General features: G+C 38.9%; 2 protein-coding genes and 1 long non-coding RNA gene across 4 annotated transcripts in view; 2 read left to right on the top strand and 1 right to left on the bottom strand.

Annotated features, from left to right (window-relative positions):
- LOC134812705 (POU domain, class 2, transcription factor 2-like) overlaps positions 1 to 21,098 on the bottom strand; it is a 1,142,226-nt gene that overhangs the window by 370,830 nt on the left and 750,298 nt on the right. The window lies entirely within an intron of this gene.
- Positions 2,157 to 3,216, top strand: LOC134813375 (uncharacterized). Its single transcript, XR_010160008.1, has 2 exons — positions 2,157 to 2,615; positions 2,693 to 3,216. It is a non-coding gene; the product is annotated as an uncharacterized LOC134813375 (long non-coding RNA).
- Positions 10,813 to 14,053, top strand: LOC134813350 (sialin-like). Of its 2 annotated transcripts, XM_063821051.1 has the most exons (6): positions 10,813 to 10,978; positions 11,390 to 11,562; positions 11,988 to 12,091; positions 12,412 to 12,514; positions 12,651 to 12,810; positions 13,069 to 14,040. In XM_063821051.1, exons 1-6 carry the CDS (start codon positions 10,896 to 10,898, stop codon positions 13,826 to 13,828), a joined length of 1,383 nt encoding a protein of 460 aa, XP_063677121.1. In that variant the 5' UTR covers positions 10,813 to 10,895; the 3' UTR covers positions 13,829 to 14,040. The 2 variants fall into 2 exon arrangements, with proteins under 2 accessions (XP_063677121.1, XP_063677122.1); XM_063821052.1 differs by lacking the exons at positions 11,988 to 12,091; positions 12,412 to 12,514 and having other exon boundaries at positions 10,839 to 10,978; positions 13,069 to 14,053.

Genomic DNA, 21,098 nt, shown 5'->3' with positions numbered 1-21,098 from the left:
CAAATTACTCATATTATATTTGCGTGCCGCGCAAAAAGTGTGGCACGCGTCATGCTTTCATCATTAACGAGTCGCGTGGAGATCGCGCTCAGGAGTTTATATTTATAAATCCACGCTTCGGCAACATTTGGGAGAATTTAAAGATAATAATAATTGTAACAAAATTAAATTTCCCGCCTTTCCTTCAAGAAGTCAAAATTTTTCAAAGTTTTTCTGGAAACTAATTTTGTTCATGTTTCATGCTACCATGATCATAATGAGCCGAAAATATTTTTTTGGTTTTCGAAGTCCGCACATACATACATTCGGAAGACTGTGGATGTGATTGTTTTCTTATACCTATATAGAAAACGTGATATTTGGCCCGCAGATTTGAAGGAAAATACGCGAATTTGGTCCTCAGATTTAAAGGAAAATGCACGATTTATCGCGGACAGGTCCCAGGAATCATTCTAGATAGTTCCCAAAATTTCTGACGTCAGCAAAATCCACAATTACCACTTATTTACCACTTTTTACCACATTGAGTTTCCGCAAATAAGTCAACCTCTGAATATCTTAGAAAATTATAGTTTAAAGCAGTGTGGTTAGAAAACAAAGAAGAACAACTTTTTCTTTAACAACTTTTTAATAAAGAAATTATTATGAGCAATGAGGATGATCCTTGCCCAACAATTTGGTTCGGTTTTTATCATGCAGTGGTTATCTTCTAATCACTCCGTCTTCGAGTGCATAATGTGCATGAGTCGGCAACTGTGAACAATTTGCTGTTAGCAAAAGACCCCTTGACCTTAAGAAACTGAAATTTTGAAAAAAATTTTGTTCCGTAAGACGCAAATATGCTGTGGGCCTGGCCCATTAAGAGAGATGCCCAATGAAATAGATCATTCTTCAACTCTTTAGATGTTTCTGGACTCAAAGTAAGTAAGTATTTTCATCGTTCGCTCGGCAAGAATCCGTTTTTCAGCCATATTTCCGAAAATGAACATTTGAAGGTATATAATGTTGCTTCATTAATTGTATATAAATGTGACCATTAGGTACAATTTGGTGTATCTGAATAGGTAGTTTTTACGACCTTCCTAGGCAGAAATGTCGAAAATCACGGAAATTATGAACTGCGTCAAGCCAAAAACCGTTTTTCGGCCATATTTCTGAAAATATGCATTATAAGGTATATGTTGCTTTATAAATTGCATTTAAATATGGCTATTATGCACATTTTGGTGTAACGGAATAGTTTCTACGATCTTCTTGGGCCGAAATACAAAAATCCGAATGACTGCAAAACCCTAGAAAAGGGTGTGGCCGAAAACGCCCTCATTGCATTTGGTGCCAAAATGCAATGAAGGCCAAATGTTTTAAGCGTCATCTTGAGAGGTGATAACCGTCGAGAAATCGCTTTTAACACGAAAAGCTAACGAGTTTCCGTTTCGTCTCGGACTAATTTGCACAGTTTAATTTTAAATCGTTACTTGGTCCAAGTTTAATTGACAAAACTGGAATACTTATTCATTATTAGTCACTATATGTCACTATAGTAGTCTATATTATGTTCCTTGTCCGGGCTTACTTTAAGTCAGTCACGTGGTCGATAGTTGAGTGTAGACTTTAGAGTGATTAATCGTCGTTCTTCGTTTTGTATGTTTCTCAGACGGACAAATGCTGATTCGGTTGCTGAATTAATTATATTAAGCTTGATTTCTGTCCCTGATCGCAATCATAAAAGTATCGCAATTTGGCTGCCTCTGCTGTTTATCATTATAATATTTATTGTTTATGTAGAGGTGAGGAATGGGGCATTCAAAAATATAAATATTTCAGATCATATCACATATTATGGGTATCGAAGAAAACTGGGGATCCTTCGTCAACATGACTCTTGCAAAGGCGGAATCGCACGGAAAAGTAGCGCAGTATTGGGACAGGATGCACAACATCATGAGTATGGCTCTCATATTCCTATCTGCAGCAACGAATCTGTCCACGCTGCTCCCCATCTCCCACTATGTTGGAGCTGCTCTGGGGGCGGTCACTACTCTTCTATCTGCTATCACTGGCTCTTTGAACCCTAGTACGAGAAGGCAAGAGCAGATGGAAGCTAGTAGGGGGTTTAGAGCCCTGATGTTGAAGATGCAATGGTGAGAGTTGAGTTAGAGAAAGATTACGAGGATCTGTGGAAGGAATACAACAAAGAATTGCTTGGAGAACCTTTCCTTCCCTCAAAATTCAAGGTAAAAGACAACACTGCATTCTCCATGTCACCCGAGTTCCAGATAGTGGTAGCCCAGAAGAAAGCTGAAGTTGGAGAGTGTTTATCGAAGATAGGTGAAGAACACTCGGAGGATAACTGTCTTGTCTATCAGTCACCTATGTCTGAGGAAATAGATCTGGAAGTGGAAGCTGACATTGAAGAATGATGATAAATCACTCTACACTCGACTGTCACGTGACTTTTTAAACACGTTCTGTAGCTGGCCGTGAATGGCTATTCGAAATCCTAGCCCTCTAATGACTAATCTGATCCCAACCCTAACCCTAACCAAATCTTTAACAAAAGCATATGCTGAAACCCTAACTCTAACGAGAAATTAGACAAACTTTCTTATTATACGGTCATATCAGTAGTCAATGACTAAACAGGGTTATTGAAAATTACAAAGAATAAAATGGCGTCTGGACTTGGGACCAGCTCATATATCGCCAGGGGAGCATTTTGACCCTATATCATGGGGTCATGGGGGTGATTCGGAATCAGCCTCCAAAAATACATCGATTCAGGTTGGTCTCAACTGTCGGGGGCCCTTTTAGAAGTATCTCGAAGATCGACTGTAGAGTGACTAAGCACGTTCGGACATTGGACTTAAAACAATGTAATTTGAAGCATTTGAAACCACTTATAAGATACATATTTATTAAAATATGTAGTAAGATAGAAGAACACGGGGCTATTTAGACGAACCCCTTGATGAATGATGATGATCAATTTCTGTATTTTATCGCCAGACTGTCCCGTCCCCCGAAGTAAGGGTTCGAGCATATTTTGAGCCATATGTCGTGGTATGTATTACAGCCATGTATAAAATTATCATATGCATGATCTACATTCTACATTCTACATTACCCATTTATAGTTTACACATTAGTCATGTTTACTTTGTTCATGTTGCAATATTAAAATGATTTGATGTGTTCATTTCTATGTTTATCGACAAAGTTTTACTTTTTTCAACATTTATATTATTCTAAAAACGAGTTGATGTGTATTGTGTTAGGATCAAGAATATGTTAAGAAATATAAATATGACCTTATTAGTCACGTGCTATACCAATGCGCGTTTTAAACTTTGACAGTCTATAAGATTACATTGTTTTCTATCTGTAGGCCGTTCGCCAGCTTGAAGATGATAATAATAATTGTAACAAAAATTAAATTTCCCGCCTTTCCTTGAACATCCTAAACTTGTATATTAAGTATCGATACATTATTAATTTAAGTGCCAAGCAGATAAATACGAAGTAGTTATTTTTTACTTCAAGTCGTTGATAACATTAATCATAATATGCAAACAAAATGGAAATGACATAAAATTATACGATAAGAAATGAATTAAATTATGTGCAATATTGTAACTATGATAAATATAATGCATCCGCTTTAAAACATTAATCTGTTAAAAATAGAGAGTTCGAATATCTGCTAAGACTAAAGACCGTTATAAATAAATAATTTGAATATTCGTGACCACAAACTCATTTAAGGTCCATAAAATAGTCCCTTAATATTATTTGATTGACATCGTTAAACAACAAATATAATCAGTGATATAACCGTAGAAGGAGATGAACTACAGGAATATAGCTAAACAAATCACCTAACAGACTCCCTAAACAGCACGTAAGACAATATCAGTGCTGATGAGTGGCACACTGGAATAACGTTAAGTGCTGATTTAAAGAGGGCGCATCCTGAGCTCTGAGAAACACAAATAAAATGGTAAAACTGAGGTTTTCTTGTGACAATGTGAGCGGAGGATGTTAATGTCGTATCTTTACGTGTCGTGACAATGCCTCCTCAGTCTGTGCTCTAAAACAACAACAAGAGCAGTCCAGATACTCGGAGTGAGAGAGGTCTCTCTCCCACTCTCCTGACAGTCTCGGAGACTTGTGCAGTACTCTAATGTGGTTCTCTAAAGCAATGTTAGTGGAGGCTCTGAAACAACACTCCGAGCAATCGTAATAAACCTTCTCTCTCTCCCTAATGAGATGGAGCATTCTGTGGCAGCGAGTGGTAACGTGGTCAGCTAATGCTTCGCTTGTCTTACCTCTGAAACAACACTCTGTGCAATCGAAGAAACTTGGCTCTGTGTCTGAAATGAGAGGGCCACTAAACTCGTACATTTTATACTTATCTTTTTTCTGCTTGTTAGGGTTAGCGGGTAAGCAGGTTATGTTTAAGTCACCATTCCAACAGATATCTTCCGATTTCGTTACATGATGAGTTAGCTCTATTGGGTCTGATTGACCATGAAGTTCAATTACACTTTCTTGTTTAATTGCCTTTTTGACAGATATTGTATCGCTTACTATCACATGTTTATACGGCCTCGTATTATACTGTTCAGGCTCTGACTCAGCAAGTGGTACAGGTTGTTTTTTCAATTGCTCCGGTTTCACTATTACAGTGAGTTTCCTCCTCTTCCTCTCACGCAAATGTGACAAAAACAATTCCTCAGATTGGAAAGCCTGGCCACAGAATCCACATCTGAATCTGTGAAGAAAACTGTCTTTCGCTGTCTCGATAAGATTGTGAGATTTGGTTTTATTGATTTGATCAGATTCATTTCCACAATATCTACGTATCATACCAGTCTCACCACTATGATCATACATGTAGATTGTAGCAGTCTTCAACCTGGGCATTCATAAACTAGTTACTGTATTTAACAGGTCCAAGATGTCACGTATACAGTTTTAAGATAAACATCAAATTTTTAACAATAGAAAAGTACAAGACAATCTCAATTTTTGAAAAATGCATATTTACTGTTTTTTATTAGCAAATACACTATGATAATAACAATAGTGGAATAACAAAATAGGCAACTGCACTACATCTTGATTCATAAAATAATAACAAACAATAATCGCTCCTCATAGTATACAATTAATCTTCGAAATTATGACATAATTTCGAAGTTTTAATTGTATTATAATTAAGAAAGCTAGCTTTTACTAGTAAGAGAATTCCGAAAAACAGAAAAAAACAGTAACCACATTAGTATGTAAAAGGATGATTCGGAGGATAGTATTTCCGTATCATCAGTAATATGCTGGCCTGCTGTTATTTATTTTAATGACAGCTCTATTATGGTCACCTTGTTCTGGTTATTAAATGACCATCACCGTTCCTCAAGTAATGAATTATAAAATACAGAATGCTGTAATTGAAGATGTTTCCAGATCCCTGGCACTGAGCTGACAGTATACTCACTCTCCCCCTCACCTGACAGTGTCTCCTCACTCTCCCTCTCTCCTGACAATGTCTCCTCACTCTCCCTCTCTCCTGACAATGTCTCCTCACTCTCCCTCTCTCTTGAGAATGTCTCCTCACTCTCCCTCTCTCCTGACAATGTCTCCTCACTCTCCCTCTCTCCTGACAATGTCTCCTCACTCTCCCTCTCACCTGACAGTGTCTCCTCACTCTCCCTCTCTCCTAACAATGTCTCCTCACTCTCCCTCTCTCCTGACAATGTCTCCTCACTCTCCCTCTCTCTTGAGAATGTCTCCTCACTCTCCCTCTCTCCTGACAATGTCTCCTCACTCTCCCTCTCACCTGACAGTGTCTCCTCACTCTCCCTCTCTCCTGACAATATCTCCTCACTCTCCCTCTCTCCTGACAATGTCTCCTCACTCTCCCTCTCTCCTGTCAATGTCTCCTCACTCTCCCTCTCACCTGACAGTGTCTCCTCACTCTCCCTCTCTCCTGACAATATCTCCTCACTCTCCTTCTCACCTGACAGAGTCTCCTCACTCTCCCTCTCACCTGACAGTGTCTCCTTACTCTCCCTCTCTCCTGACAATGTCTCCTCACTCTCCCTCTCTCCTGACAATGTCTCCTCACTCTCCCTCTCTCCTGACAATGTCTCCTCACTCTCCCTCTCTCCTGACAATGTCTCCTAACTCTCCCTCTCTCCTGACAATGTCTCCTCACTCTCACTCTCTCCTAACAATCCTAACAGTGTCTCCTCACTCTCCCTCTCTCCTGACAATGTATCCTCACTCTCACTCTCTCCTAACAATCCTAACAGTGTCTCCTCACTCTCCCTCTCTCCTGACAATGTCTCCTCACTCTCACTCTCTCCTAACAATCCTAACAGTGTCTCCTCACTCTCACTCTCTCCTAACAGTGTCTCCTCACTCTCCCTCTCTCCTGACAATGTCTCCTCACTCTCCCTCTCTCCTGACAATGTCTCCTCACTCTCACTCTCTCCTGACACCACAGTTGGTACCCCTCATGGGTGACCAAGATGACATGAAGCAACTATAAGACTCCGAGTGTCTCCCCCGGATGTGTTTTTTGAGATATGTCCAGTCAGCACCCCGGTACGGACAGTAAGGACACCTCCACAGCTTCTCAGGGAGGTGGATACTCACGTGTCTCTTGTAAGAGCTCTTTATGTGTGAAGAGTAGGGACACTCCCCACACTGATATACGTGTTGTGCACCTCTCTGGTGGCGGGATTTTACAGTTTTCTTAGATGAGGATTTCTGTCCAAGCTTTTCAGATGATTGGACATGCTTTTCTAAATGAATAGTAAATCTTTCGCTGTCAACAAATTGAGAACAACAGAAACTGCAATGATATATTCGACGGATGACTCTTAATTTTCCATTATTAGACAGAGTCCTAGATACATTGGAAGATGATGCAGTATCTTCAGCCATGCAGCTTGAACCAAACCGCCTTTTATATTCCTTTGTATTAGGAACAATTCCACTGTCAGCTCTATCGGAAAAAGGGACGTTAGGTCTCGCACTTCCTTCTTGAATCTGAGGAATCATCTTGTTTCATTGAAAATTTCTTGTTTCATTGATCTTTGCACACAAAATATCTGTGTTTACTGAATTTACTGCTACAGATTGGTTAGTTCCAATAATAAGTTCGAGTTGACCACTTTCAACATCTAATTCACGCTCATTGGTCTCAACTGGTAGTTCACCACGAGTTTCAACATCTACATCATGTCGACTGATGGCATTATTTTCTGTAGTCCTGAGTGACACGTTTCTTGTTAAGAGTTTTCGTTTGCACTGGTGATGTTCCTTTACATGTTCTAAGAAATGTTGCTCATCACTGTACTTAACTCCGCAAAATCCGCACGTGAAAAACGAGCTCTGCTTATTACTTTCCATATCCTTCGGCAGTCAACATCCTCATGAATGGAGACAGTGAGTTACTATCAATCAATTTAATTCAGTAAATATTGATTAATTGAGTTGAATTTATCATATTATTCAGTATGAAGTTTTTAACAGGATATTTAGCACATTTCACCTCACAAATTGAAGTTAGGTTTTCTAAACAATCTGCCATCATAATAGCAACAATGAAGTCTAATGCTCTAATGGTATAGTATAGATTATAGAACTAATAATAATCAGTTCGATACCATTGCTATAGTGTGTTATACTCATATCCTAGAGGCAAGATTAGATTGCGCTTCATCTACAATGTACAAATTGTATATGTACTGCTATCAAGTGCAACAGCTATACTAATAATTACAACAAAATATAATATAATAAAAATGATAAATTTTGAGAGGGTTTGAATACTAAAATATCCTGATGCATCATTTATTGGTCATTCAATAAAAATTCAGTCTAAACAGTGAAATTGGGTCACGGAAAGCTGATAATATCTGAAAATGTCCTACCGGTAGTACATTTTCAAACTTTTCCTTTCATCAAAGTTTCTCCGGATATTCAGCTTCCAGTACCTCAATGGTGACTCGTGCCACTCAACCTGAGCTCAATGATTGGTTGATAAAAGGCTCTTTTCCTTACAATTTGGTTAAGGAAGGTGACAAGGGAAAGTACTTCAAATTGAATAAACCGTTAAGAATTGTAATTACAATATCTCAGTGTTCCTCAATATAATATCTCAATAATTCAAATATCCTAGGTCTTTAACTGTAAACATTAACTGTAAACGTCTGCTGTATTCAAACCAAAAAGTGTCCTGCCATCCAACAGGCCCACTCTTAAATATCCCCAGACAGTATAAACAATCTCCCACTCGTTTTAGCAATCTCTAAACAAATCCCAAACTATCCTCCTCGTAACTAAAACAGAGGTGTTAAAATGCACCCTCTGATAATCAAAACAGAGATGTTAAAATGAACTCTCTGCTCCCCAAAACTCTCTGCTCTAAGCAATTCCTAGACTATCCTCTTTGTAACCAGAACAGAGGTTCTAAAATGCACCCTCTGATAATCAAAACAGAGATGTTAAAATGAACTCTCTGCTCCCCAAAACAGAGGTGTTAAACTGAATTCTCTGCACTACCCTGCTGTACTAAATGTTGTACACTAATAAATGCCTTAAAATACTACGCTAAAATACTGATTAATGTATAGTACTAAAACTGCTAAAACGAGTATATAACATGGTCACTGGTCAAAAATTCAGTCAAAACTGTGAAATTTCGGTCAATTATACAGGGTGGCCCAAAAAGATCCGTGTTCATTATGGAGCATAAAATTAAATATGATTCGTCGTATAAAGAATTGTATAAAGAATTTGGGGAAAGATGGAGATTAGGTTTGAGCACGATACGGCCACTATACTGCCACTATACGGCCACTATACGGTCACTATACGGCCACTATACGGCAACTATACGGCCACGATACGGCCACTATACGGCCACTATACGGCCACTATACGGTCACTATACGGTCACTATACGGCCACGATACGGCCACTAGACGTGTAGCCCAACATTATTTCAACACAGGGTTAAATGGGTTCTCGCTGTGAGTAAACACTTTGTTGATAAGAACCTTGGAAAGAGCCATCATGACATATATCCACCAGCGGGCTATATTTTGTCATCTGAGCACTCGCAGCCCGATGTTACAAGACACAGTGCGCGTCCAGCCCGCTTAACATACAGCACGCGAGCAGACGACATTTAACGTGACAAGTAACAATACAGCCAATATAGCCCGCATGAAATTTGTCCAGTAGCGATATATTTTTGTGTCCGGTAGGGCTGATGATACATCTCGTGAGCAGATGACATGAAATCTGAACACTGAACAGTGTTATTGATCCACACTTACACACTACACAGTACACTTTAATAGTTCCCACGGCAATATGTGGATGGAAAGAATGTATCAACTCTGAACTCTAGCTCTGAGCTCACCTTATATCACGCAGGTTGCCATGATTGGCTCATAATTAACACGTGACACACTGTTACTATGGTTACCAAATTCGTGGAGACTATATGTCTAAGCCGGTGTCACCGGCTTAGACATAAAGTCTCCACGAATTTGAATAACCGGCCCGGTGATATTTTTCAGTATCGATAATTGTTTTGTGTTTACCATTTTCAGTTCACTATTTCAGTTGATAAACCTTGAAATTTAGGCCGACATTTTACGTGTTATTCTATTGTGTTCCCGAAAAATATTTTGCCCTGTTTTTGTTTTGAAACTGCCATTTAAATTGATGTTATAAATTTGATCTTTAACTTTCATATTCAATGTCCATGATCAGACTGTGATCTCGAGCTCTCTGGGTTACTACTTTTGATTGTCCAGTCACTCAGTAGCTGCTACAGAAACTCTAGTAACTGGTTACCCGGGTAACCCTGGTTACCCTGGTAACTGATAATGACAACTCACGTGGTAGTAGCAGCTGCTCTGTGGCGACTGGCGGTGCTTGTTCTGGTTCCAGGGAGGGAGAGAGGTAGAGAAGTAGAGAGGGAGAGAAAGAGAGGGAGAGGAGGAGAAAGGGAGAGGAGGAGAGAGGGAGATGAGGAGAGAGGGAGATAAAGAGAGAGTGATAGAGGGAGAGAGGGAGGTAAGGAGAGTGGGAGAAGGAGAAAGGAAGATAGGGAGAGAGTGAGAGAGTGAGAGAGGGTGAGAAGGAGATAAGGAGATGAGGGAGAGAGGGAGAGAGGGCCTATATTTTGATCGTTTACAATAAAATTATATGTACATGAAACAATGAGCTGAAACATTGTTTGATAGCGGCCGGTTTTTCGTTCTATAGTCAGTCATTTTGGCCTGTTCTACATCTTAAACTAAAAGCAACATGATTTTCTCGTAAAATTTCTGAAATCTTGTACATTAATTTGCTGTGATTGTTGGAAACTGAAGCTTCGTGATAAACGCCCACTTGTGGATATATTACATTGTTGATATATTTACATTTATAAAACTTAGTAAATGATCATCTAATTAGTAGCATTACAACTACACTTGAGAAGCGCCCGCTCATGGATATACACGATATCATTCCTCGCCATGAGGGCGGAACTATCGTATAGCACTCGGGCCCGTTGGGCCCTCCGTGCTATACGAAAATATCTCCGCCTCGGGCTGGAGCCCTCGTGGAGATATAAAATATTGCACGCGCACGCGCGTGCAATATTTAGTACCGCCCTCAAGGCTGCGGTGATATCTATATTTATCCCAAATTATCAATATGAATGTGGACCTTATTTGAGAAGGTTTAATATTTCTGCAGAAGTTCATACCTTAATCTTTTAATTAATTACATTAGGGTCGGATCAGAGACTCGACTCGTCAGTTTTTCCATTTTGTTTGAGGTATTCTGTTTGTTGGTAAATGTTCCATCTCGCACTCAGACTGTAGATGTGGGACTGGTTCAGGACAAGAAGACGCTACATTGCGTACCTCTGTCTGCTTTGCAATGCTTACACTGAAATGTGTGCCAGGTTCGTAAGATAATGAGTATTTTACAAATATTTACCAAAAGAGTGATATCGCAATGTCCTATTCTAAAACTACCCCTAAGATTTTTCAAGTCCGGTTTATTTCACAGTTTTCGTTATTTACTGTGAAACTCCCACTTTGTAACTTTATTTCCTTCTGTTATTAGTAGCAGTGACCAATTTTCTTCTTTTAAATAACTTTATTAACTAGTCACTAATGTTGCTGCCTCTCCTGCTTGCGATGGTCAGTTAAATTTCTTTCCCAATGATGGGCTCTATTGTCTGTTTTCTTTTTGGATTCTAGGAAAGATCTTAGTTCCTTCAACTATGTGCAGTATTCAGCTAAAATTATTCGGGTGTTAATTTGTCGTCATGACTACCACAATGTCTGAAGGATAAGAGCCGCTGTCCCAGGTTTGGAGTATCTATCTCTATGATAGGGGGCATGGTGAAGAAGGATTGTGACGACCCTGATGATGTTGGCCAGTTCTGCTGGTCCCAAAGTACCCAGGCAATGGTGATAGGTGCATATTTCTATGGTTACGTTGCACAGTGCTTCACTACATTTGTTGCAAAATATTTCACTGGTAAGCCATAATTTTAATTTACACTAGTACACACGCTTACCTTACTTTAAAACTTAAATTAATTTTTGCAAAACATTGGAGCTTATTATATAATCGAATAAAATGAAATATAAATAATTTGATGAACGAGCTACGCTGTGAACGATTAAAGAAGTCAAAATCTTATTATGTTCTACAGTAGAAAAACCTACTATGGCCTAAACTATAGATATTTAATAAATTAATTGAATCTAATTATAACTAATTATAACTATCAACTAATTATAACTATCAACTGAAGCTAAATTTTGTCCTGGCTATGATTCAAGGTGACCAAGGGAGCAATAATGCAAGAACAAAAAGAATGCCGGCAACCTTGCGCCAAATATTTACAAATTATTAATTATGAAATTTTGGAAAATTAAAAGTTATTCTCCATCTCCCAGGATTCACAAGAACATACAGATTCTGGTTGATATTATCTGGAGCTATTCAGTTTTGCTACCCAACATTTGCCGCTCTGTCTCCGACAATTGTTATTTTTACTCAGGTTACAATGCATTGTCATATTTGATATTAGAGTACAGCCTTAAATAATATAAAAGCTTTATTAAAGACTAGATGTTAAATCTGCTAAAAGAGTGTCTAGATTTAGTTGTCCCGACCTGGCATGGCTACCTTTCTGTATCATGTATTATTACTGTACTACCACGATATGGATCCAGTTCTAAAATCTGTATTAGCACTTAAGATGATAATAATGTCTTTAGTCTTTACTGGTAAATGATGTCTGACGAAAACATCATGTATATATATATATAGCTGATGAAATAACGAGTCAATTTAAAAATAGTAAATAATTCTCATCAGGCAATAAGAGGTGTGGTGGCTGGTATCATGATGTCCTTCAGTTTTCACTATATCTCTAAATTTGGTATAGGGAAAGAGAGTAAGATTTTCATCTCTCTAGTTGGTAATTAATTTTGTTAAATTTGAAAAAATTAATCCTTCTAAGTTCCTATAGTCGTAATTTTCTTGACTTAGGTGATAAAAATATCGATGATTATATAATAAGTGATTATAATCTAACTCTCAACGCTCTAATACAGGGGCAACAAACTACATTGGGAGTGGGACTGGTGGAGTGCTTGCTGGCTTTATTACAGACATCTTTGGGTGGCAGTACTATTTTTATTACAGTGGCATTTGCTACGCTATTGGTTTGGTTTTAACACTTCTATTTGTTCAAGAATCTCCCGAAAAATGCTGGTATGTGGTTGGTACTTATCACTATAGAATTACAAGTCTTTGATCCAGTGAAACGCTACCAAAATCTGATTTTCGACGACAATGATCACATGATCTTATCTTAAATCGATAATATTTTTGAATTGAAACTTTTGTTACTGCATTTTACATCGGTATTACTACCAGCGTCAAATATCTAAATTAGTTAAAGAGTGACCATACTACGCATTAACTTCCTCCAAATATCAAATTGAACTTTTCTAATTCAAGACTTTTCAGGTTTATGACACTAGAGGAAAAGGATATGATCATGAAAGAAAACAAACCCAGTTTAAAATCAGAGAGCCATGAACCTTCAAGTCCTACAAATAAATTGTCCTTTTGCCGATTGTACTTGATAGCATTTTCCATATATCTTCTTGCTTACAATATAGTTATCTATGGCATTCTTAGTGTAATGCCATTCTATCTTAATGAAATCACTGGAGCAGATCCACAACTCATATCATATCTCAATATCAGCCTCACTTTGCTCATAGCATTATGTACAATAGCATTCTCATATGTGGTTCAAATACTGGACACTTTGTGCTCATGGTTAGTGTGCAGAATGATGTGTACACTAATTCCCATGCTTTCATACATCATTTTCTTTATTGCTCTCTCATACCACCTGTCATTCATAGGTGCGACCATAATTCTAATTTCAACATCAATCATGGCTTCAACACTATTTGGTGGATCTGTTTTCATGATCAACTACGAAATGGACCCCAAAAATTCGGCAGTAAGAATGTCAATTTTCAATAGTGTTGGCCAGGCAGCAGGATTTATCTGCCCTCTACTGATGGCAGCTATTACAACCACTGATAGGGACCATCCAAACTATGCCTCCGTTTACAGACAAAAATGGTCATATTTCTTCTATACTGTGGCAGGATTTGCAGCAGCAGGATGCTTAGTGATAATGCTGGCTTATATCCTTAGTCCTGATGAATGGGTGAACAAAGACAGGAAAATATGCAAAGAGACAGTGTGACAGTTATTAGTGAAATTGAAAGCATAAAATTAAAATGTTTGCTCAACTTAAATTTTGTGTTCAACTGTTTAAAACTGAGGGGCCAATTATCATATTAGGTTTTTTATTATGTTACTAATAATTCGAAAGTTCGTGCAAAGATTTTGGAGCAACATGTTGATTGGCTATGTTGTTATTATTACGTTGTATTAAGTGTTTTGCATTTAAATTTTAAATGGTGATGTCATTATTGAGTATGTCATTAATCTGAACTGCAAAAGTTTATTTGAAGAATATATACATTCAATCAAATCAAGTGTTGCAATACAACATACAATTGGCAAAGCACAATTATACAAAGGTAATGGAAAGAGACCATTCATGCTTCCAATATACAATATTCATGGAACTATACTATCAACAATATGATATACTAGTGTAACCCATGCCTACGGCCGGGACTTCACTATCGCAGTCGAAATGCAAAAGTATAAACCCGCTTATTATATTCGAAAACATGCATGTTACATTTTCGTAGTTAAAACGGTGCGAAAGTATGAACTCGCTCAGTCCAAACAGACTGCAATTTAATTCTGGGTGCCCCTCACATATCTATAATCTAATAGTAAAACTTGATAGCCAATCTTGAGACCTCCACTGCCAAATTACATAACTAATAAAACAACAATTTCAAGAAAACAACAATTTTATTTAGTATCAATTAAAGCAGACAAAAATATATTTCATATTATATATAACTAGCACGAACTTAAGATCAGATATCTTATCCTGTTTTCTTGAAATTGTTGTTTTCTTAGGGGACTTTTGTTTTGAATTTTTAAATTAAAAAAAAAGATAGGCTGGGCCAGATTTGCCCACGAGAGGATAGCATATGGATGCTTTGCCTACCTCTGGGGTATGGCAGTCCTGTGGGAGGATGCCGGTGGAATCAAGATGTGTAATCAAGGATGATGGTAAGTGTTGTGGGGTGTGTCATAGATGAACGCTTAAGTGGTGGTTGAGTGTGGAAGAGAGAGGCAAACTAAGACGACGTTAGAGTAGTCGCTATGTTACACCAGTCTGGTCTTAGGGGACTTGGAGTAGCAAGAGATTGACTAGAAGGTATATAAGTATATATACCTTTTACAAAGATATGTCGAAAAGAATCCAGGGTGATACAGGATCGGAGAGTGCCTGTCACCAAGATGCAGTTAGGCCTTACGCAGAGTTAGGCCTAACTTTGGCAATAGGCCTAAATTAGGCCTAAATTAGGCGTTAGGCCTAACTGCATCTTTTTGACAGTGCAGACCATAAAGTTTACGCACCCACCTTTGCCTCCTGAATTCTTGGTTTGATAGAAATAAATGCAAATTTGGTCATTTATACTCCAAGTCCCTTTGTTAAAAGAAGTAATATTATTTATGTCTGGAGTTAGCTTCATTCAATAGTAACAATATCAATATAATCAATATCAATATCAATATCAGACTAAACTACCGAATGAATTATCAAATATTAATTAATTCGTTTCAATTAAAAAATTTACAAATTAAGATATTTAGTATTTAAAAACATTACAACAAATGGTTAAAAACACCCCAAAATCGATTTGAGAGATTTTCAGTCTATATCACAATCATGATAGTGATAGTGTGTGCCGCTGCAATCTTTATATTGAATTTTTATATAGGGTCATTGCTATATTATGTGTATATTGTTTGAATTTCTCTTCTGTTGTATTAGATTACTGTAATTTAAATTGTTTGGAGACCACGTATCTTTTAAGTCAGCTGCCTGTGCTTGTATTGATACTGCTTTGGTTCTCAATTTTAGTAAGTTAATGGAAGTATCTAGACAATTGCTTGAAGTTTTAAAATTTTTATGAACAGCGTTCCAAAGCTTGGCTGCATTAAACAAAAAGGTATTTAAAATGTAAAGTAAAGTAAAATAAGAAATGAATTGATGGCCTCATAAAGGGAGTATGGGCAGTGGTACTTGTTTGATTTGATTGACAATTTAATGTCAACCCTTCCAGATCGTTGCTTTCAATTTAAAGATCAATTGTAAATCATTTTATTCTTATTTGAGGAATAAGAGAAAGGTTAAAGCTTCGGTACCAAGTTTAGATAAGGAAGACGGTACAAGGACAACTAGTGCAGGGGAGTCTGCAGAGGTACTTGCAAGTGCCTTTAGTTCGGTGTTTGTTAATGAGCCACTCGGCCCATTACCTAGAAGTTATAGTAAGAATACTAATAGTATATCTGATATTGTTATTACCTTTGATAAGGTTAAAAAGGAACTATTAAAGCTTAATATTTTTAAAAGCACTGGCCCATATGGGCATCATCCAAAGCTGCTTAAGTCCCTAGCTGGAGATGCTAGTTTTGTAACAGCTCTTACTAAATTATTTAGTGCCTGTAGTGATACTGGAAATCTTCCGGAGGTATGGAAGTCGGCATCTGTAGTTGCACTTTTTAAAAAGGGCTCTAAGTCTGACCCTCTTAACTATAGACCAGTTTCTCTTACTTGTATTCTTTGTAAAGTTTATGAACAGTTTGTTAGATCCCATGTGTTAGAATTTTTAGAAGACCGTATTTCAAAGGACCAACATGGGTTTGTCAAAGGAAAATCTTGTTTGTCAAATCTTTTGGAGACTTTCGACACTATACTTAATTTAATAGATGAAGGTGCTCCTGTGGACTTATTTTATTTTGACTTTAGTAAAGCTTTCGATTCTGTTCCCCATTTTCGCTTGATTAACAAGCTAGAGAGTCTAGGGATAACTGGTAAAGTTTTAGATGTAATTACAGATTTTATCTCAAATAGAACTATGAGAGTGTGTGTAGAAGGTGAAACTTCAGAGTGGAAGATTGTATGGTCAGGAGTTCCCCAGGGATCAGTCCTTGGACCATTACTATTTGTGTTATTTATTAATGATTTACCAGATAACATTAAAAAAGTTTTAATACTTTCAACACTACTATATAACAAATAATTTGAGGAAGACGTACAATGTCATCTTTTACTGTGGCGCCTTCATCATCTGTCACTAAGGTGTGCCATACATGTAATGTCAAAGCAACTAGAGGATTTTTGTGTCTTGGGCCATGTAAACAGTGGTACCATGTTAAATGTGCTGAACTGAAGAAAAGAGAAGAAGAGGTGTGTAAAACATGCAACGATATATATATAAATGTAAATAAATGTAAACAGTCTGATGTAAATAAAACCAAAGACGATGTAAACATACACAAAGAAACTGACGATAGTGTAATCCTTTGCCCAGCATGCAGCACAACAGCCGATCGTGGAGGGGATGTTGTTGGATGTGACGGTGTTTGTGGAAAATGGTTCCATGTTACATGCCTTACAGAGGGCGATCAAGCAGTTGGTGATGGATATTGGTACTGTTCCTCTTGTTATGGTAAAGAGGCTTTCCCTGGCTTCCCAAGTTTTGTGAAGACAGCTGACTCAACACCCGCAACGTGGGGTTTGCTCAAGGGACCTTTTATTAAAGAGACATTTGGCAATGCCTATGATGAAATAATCAAGTGGAAGAAAAACCTGTTCAAGGTTCCTTCTGGTGCTCAAGGTAAAGCCTATGTGAAAGCGACTTCTAAAGTCATCAACTATTATGTTAATAACTCCCCCCTTCAAAATGTGGCCATGACTGCACTTATGGTTATGCCAGCCCTGCTCCTTCAAAAACCCTCCAAACGATCCAAAACAAAGGACCACGTCAGACATCTTGAAGATCGCCTCAAACTTTGGGAAAAAGGGGACATCAAGGGCCTCATCAAAGAAGGTAAAGCTATTCAGAAGCGTATAACATCAAGCAAGTTTACTCCCCAACATACACACAAAGTATTCTCCAAGCTCATGCTTCAAGGAAAGGTGTCAGCAGCGCTCAGATGGGTGACAAATAAAGCTGGGGGCCTCCTAGAGCCAACACCAGAAACTATCAAGTTGCTAGAGAGCAAACATCCTGACCCACAGCCTGAAGAGTCCTTCCTTGTAAGCAGTCTACTCAGCAAGGTGGGCCTGGAAAAAGTAGACAATGTTATATTCGAAAACATAGATATTGAAGCAATCCAGAAGGCAGCAAAGAACACCAATGGATCAGCTGGCCCCTCTGGCTTAGATTCTGATGGCTGGCAACGTATCCTTTGCTCTAAGTCATTCAAGACATGTGGTGCTGAACTATGTGAATCAGTTGCCTTACTAACCAGGAAACTTTGCACTGAATTAGTCGACCCTGATCCCCTAGCATCCTTCATATCTTGTCGCCTCATTCCTTTGGACAAGAAGCCCGGTGTTAGACCAATAGGGATCGGTGAAGTTCTCCGCCGAATAATCGGCAAGTCAGTTACTACTCTGCTTAAACCAGAGATCCTAGCAGCCACTGCACCGCTTCAAGCGTCAGCAGGCCTAGAAGGTGGAGTAGAAGCTGCTATTCATGCTCTTAGAACTATGTATGAAGATGATGACACTCACGGTATCCTTCTGGTTGATGCAGATAATGCCTTCAACCGTTTAAACCGGAGAGTTGCCCTCCACAACACAAGTGTGATGTGTCCCGAGCTGTATAAATATCTTGTTAATACCTACAGAAAAGCAGCAAAACTGTACATACCAAACTCCAAGGGATTGTTTATTTTATCCCAAGAGGGTACTACTCAGGGGGATAACTGTGCTTCTGCATTTTACTCCTGTAGCCTGATGCCCCTTATGGACAAACTCCCCACAGAGCCACCAGATATCTCTCCCGTGGTCTGTGAGAACACGAAACCTCCCCAGAAGCCTCCAGAGGAGAATAATAAGATTGAGACACCGCCAGATACAACTCCAGATAGGACTCCGGAGGTAAATAAGCCCTCCAACAAAGCTGCTAAACACATATGGTTTGCAGATGATTCTGGAGCAGCAGGAAGGCTTAAAGCCCTGAAGATTTGGTGGGATACCCTACAGGCATCTGGCCCCGTTTATGGCTATTTTCCCAAACCTTCCAAGACCTGGCTTATAGTTAAAGAGGAGTATCAAGAGGAAGCCAAGTCTCTCTTCCCCGACCTTAACATCACCACCGAAGGATGCCGTTACCTGGGTTCCTTTATTGGTACTGAGTCTGGAAAGAATAAGTTCATCCAAGCCAAATGTGCCGAATGGATAGAAGAGATCGAGGGATTGGCATCAATTGCACAGCATGAGCCACACCTTGCTTACGCCGCTTTTGTTTATGGCTCCTCCCGCAGATGGTCTTTCCTGATGAGGACCACCCCTGACATAGCAGTGAACTTGCAGCCCATTGAGGACAAGATCAGGAATTTGCTCATTCCCAACATGACAGGACACACAATTAGGTCCAACTTTGAGCGCAGCCTGTTCTCCCTCCCAGCCAAGTTAGGTGGACTAGCTATCATCAATCCAGTAGAAATCGCTGATAATGAGTACAAGAACTCACTCATGGCTAACCAGCAGCTTACAGACCACATCCTGAAGCAACACACCACTCTCAATACCAACAGAGAGGCTGGGAAAGCAGTCAAGTCTGCCATTAGCCTGTCTAATGCCAAGAGGTATGAGTCACTCAAAAACCAGCTGATGAACGATCTTCCACCTTCGATCAGTGAGAAGATCCCACATGCATGTGAAAAAGGTGCATCAAGCTGGCTGACCGGACTTCCCTATGAGAAGTACGGCTTTGTCTTGAACAAGCGAGGGTTCAAAGACGCGATAGCATTGAGATATGCTCTACCCATTGCCAACATAGCCAAGAAATGCATTTGTGGCAAAGATAACACCTACAACCACATTCTTATTTGCAAGAAAGGAGGCTTTGTCAACAGCAGACACAACCGACTGAGAGACACTGTTGCAAGCATTCTTGAAAAAATATGTAATGAGGTTGTTGTAGAGCCCACACTCCAGCCATGCACTGGAGAAAGCCTTCGCCCTGGTACCATCCTGGATGATGGGGCAAGGCTCGACATAGCAGCTAGAGGTTTGTGGTCACCAATGGAGATGGCATTTTTTGATATCAGGGTTTTACACCCCGGAGCCAAATCCAACGCTAATCACAACACCCCAGCAAAGATGTACAGCAAGCATGAGAGAGAGAAAGAAAGGAAATATGGAGACCGCTGTGTACAAATTGAAAAAGGAACCTGCAATGGCCTTGTATTCTCGACCACCGGAGGTATGGGCCCACAGGCTACCATGTTCCTTAAACGAGTAGCAACACTTCTGGCAGCCAAGACCAGCCAGGACAAAAGCCTCATTATGGCAAATCTAAGACGTCGTTTGAGGTTTGAGCTACTTAAGACAGTATTGATTGCAGTGAGAGGACACAGAGGACGGTATTATGAGAAAGCAATACCTGTTGACGAACTGGACCTAAATCTTGCACACACCACCAACGATGAAGACAGGGGTGATGATGTTGATGATGAAAATAATGAAGTTGATGATGAGGCTGAGAATGTAGAGAAGAGGTTTCAGAAGAGTGAGCTGAAAAGAAGACAAGTTTCTATTCTAATTTATTGATTATTATATTTATTGAAATAAACATATAATATCCATTACTCCAGGAGTGATGACAGGATATCAGAAAAAAAAAATAACATTAAAAGTAAAGTTAAAATATTTGCTGATGATCTTAAGCTTATAGCTAATGCCTCCGAGCATGAAACTATAGTTAATGATCTGAATGAACTAGAGATGTGGGAGAGTAAATGGCTTTTAAAGTTTAATCCTACTAAGTGTTCAGTAATGCATTTAGATGTTAACGATAACCCAAGATCAAGTTATTCTCTTAATGGAGTTACATTGGCAGAATCTGTACAGGAAAAAGACTTGGGAGTTATAACCCATAACTCTCTGCTTTGGAATGAACAGATTAAGGCTTCAATATCTAAAGCCAACAGAATGATATGTTGGATTGTTAGAAATCTGATTATCAGGGAAAAATCTGTGATGACATGATATCCATTTACAAAGCTTTGATAAGACCCCATTTAGAGTATTGTGTTCAATTGTGGAGTCCAGTTGCGGCTCATGGAAGTTGGGGGATCATCTTGGAGCTGGAGAGCGTCCAGAGGCGGTTTACCCGTCTGATTGACGAGGTGGGTACTCTTCCATACAGTCGTCGACTGGAAATCCTCAATTTAACAACGCTGGCAGAGCGGCGAATACGTGGGGACCTCATTGAATCTTTTAAAATGATAAGTGGTTTGGCCAACTACGGAGCTGGTTTGTTCAGTATGAGCAGATCTGGTCTTAATGTTGTATCAAACAG

This window comes from Bolinopsis microptera, chromosome 3 (assembly GCF_026151205.1).
Source record: "Bolinopsis microptera isolate Bmic1 chromosome 3, MBARI_Bmic_1.0, whole genome shotgun sequence".
Lineage (NCBI taxonomy): Eukaryota > Metazoa > Ctenophora > Tentaculata > Lobata > Bolinopsidae > Bolinopsis > Bolinopsis microptera.
The sequence above is the reverse complement of the archived record's forward strand: the minus strand, read 5'-3'. Positions and strand labels throughout refer to the sequence as shown.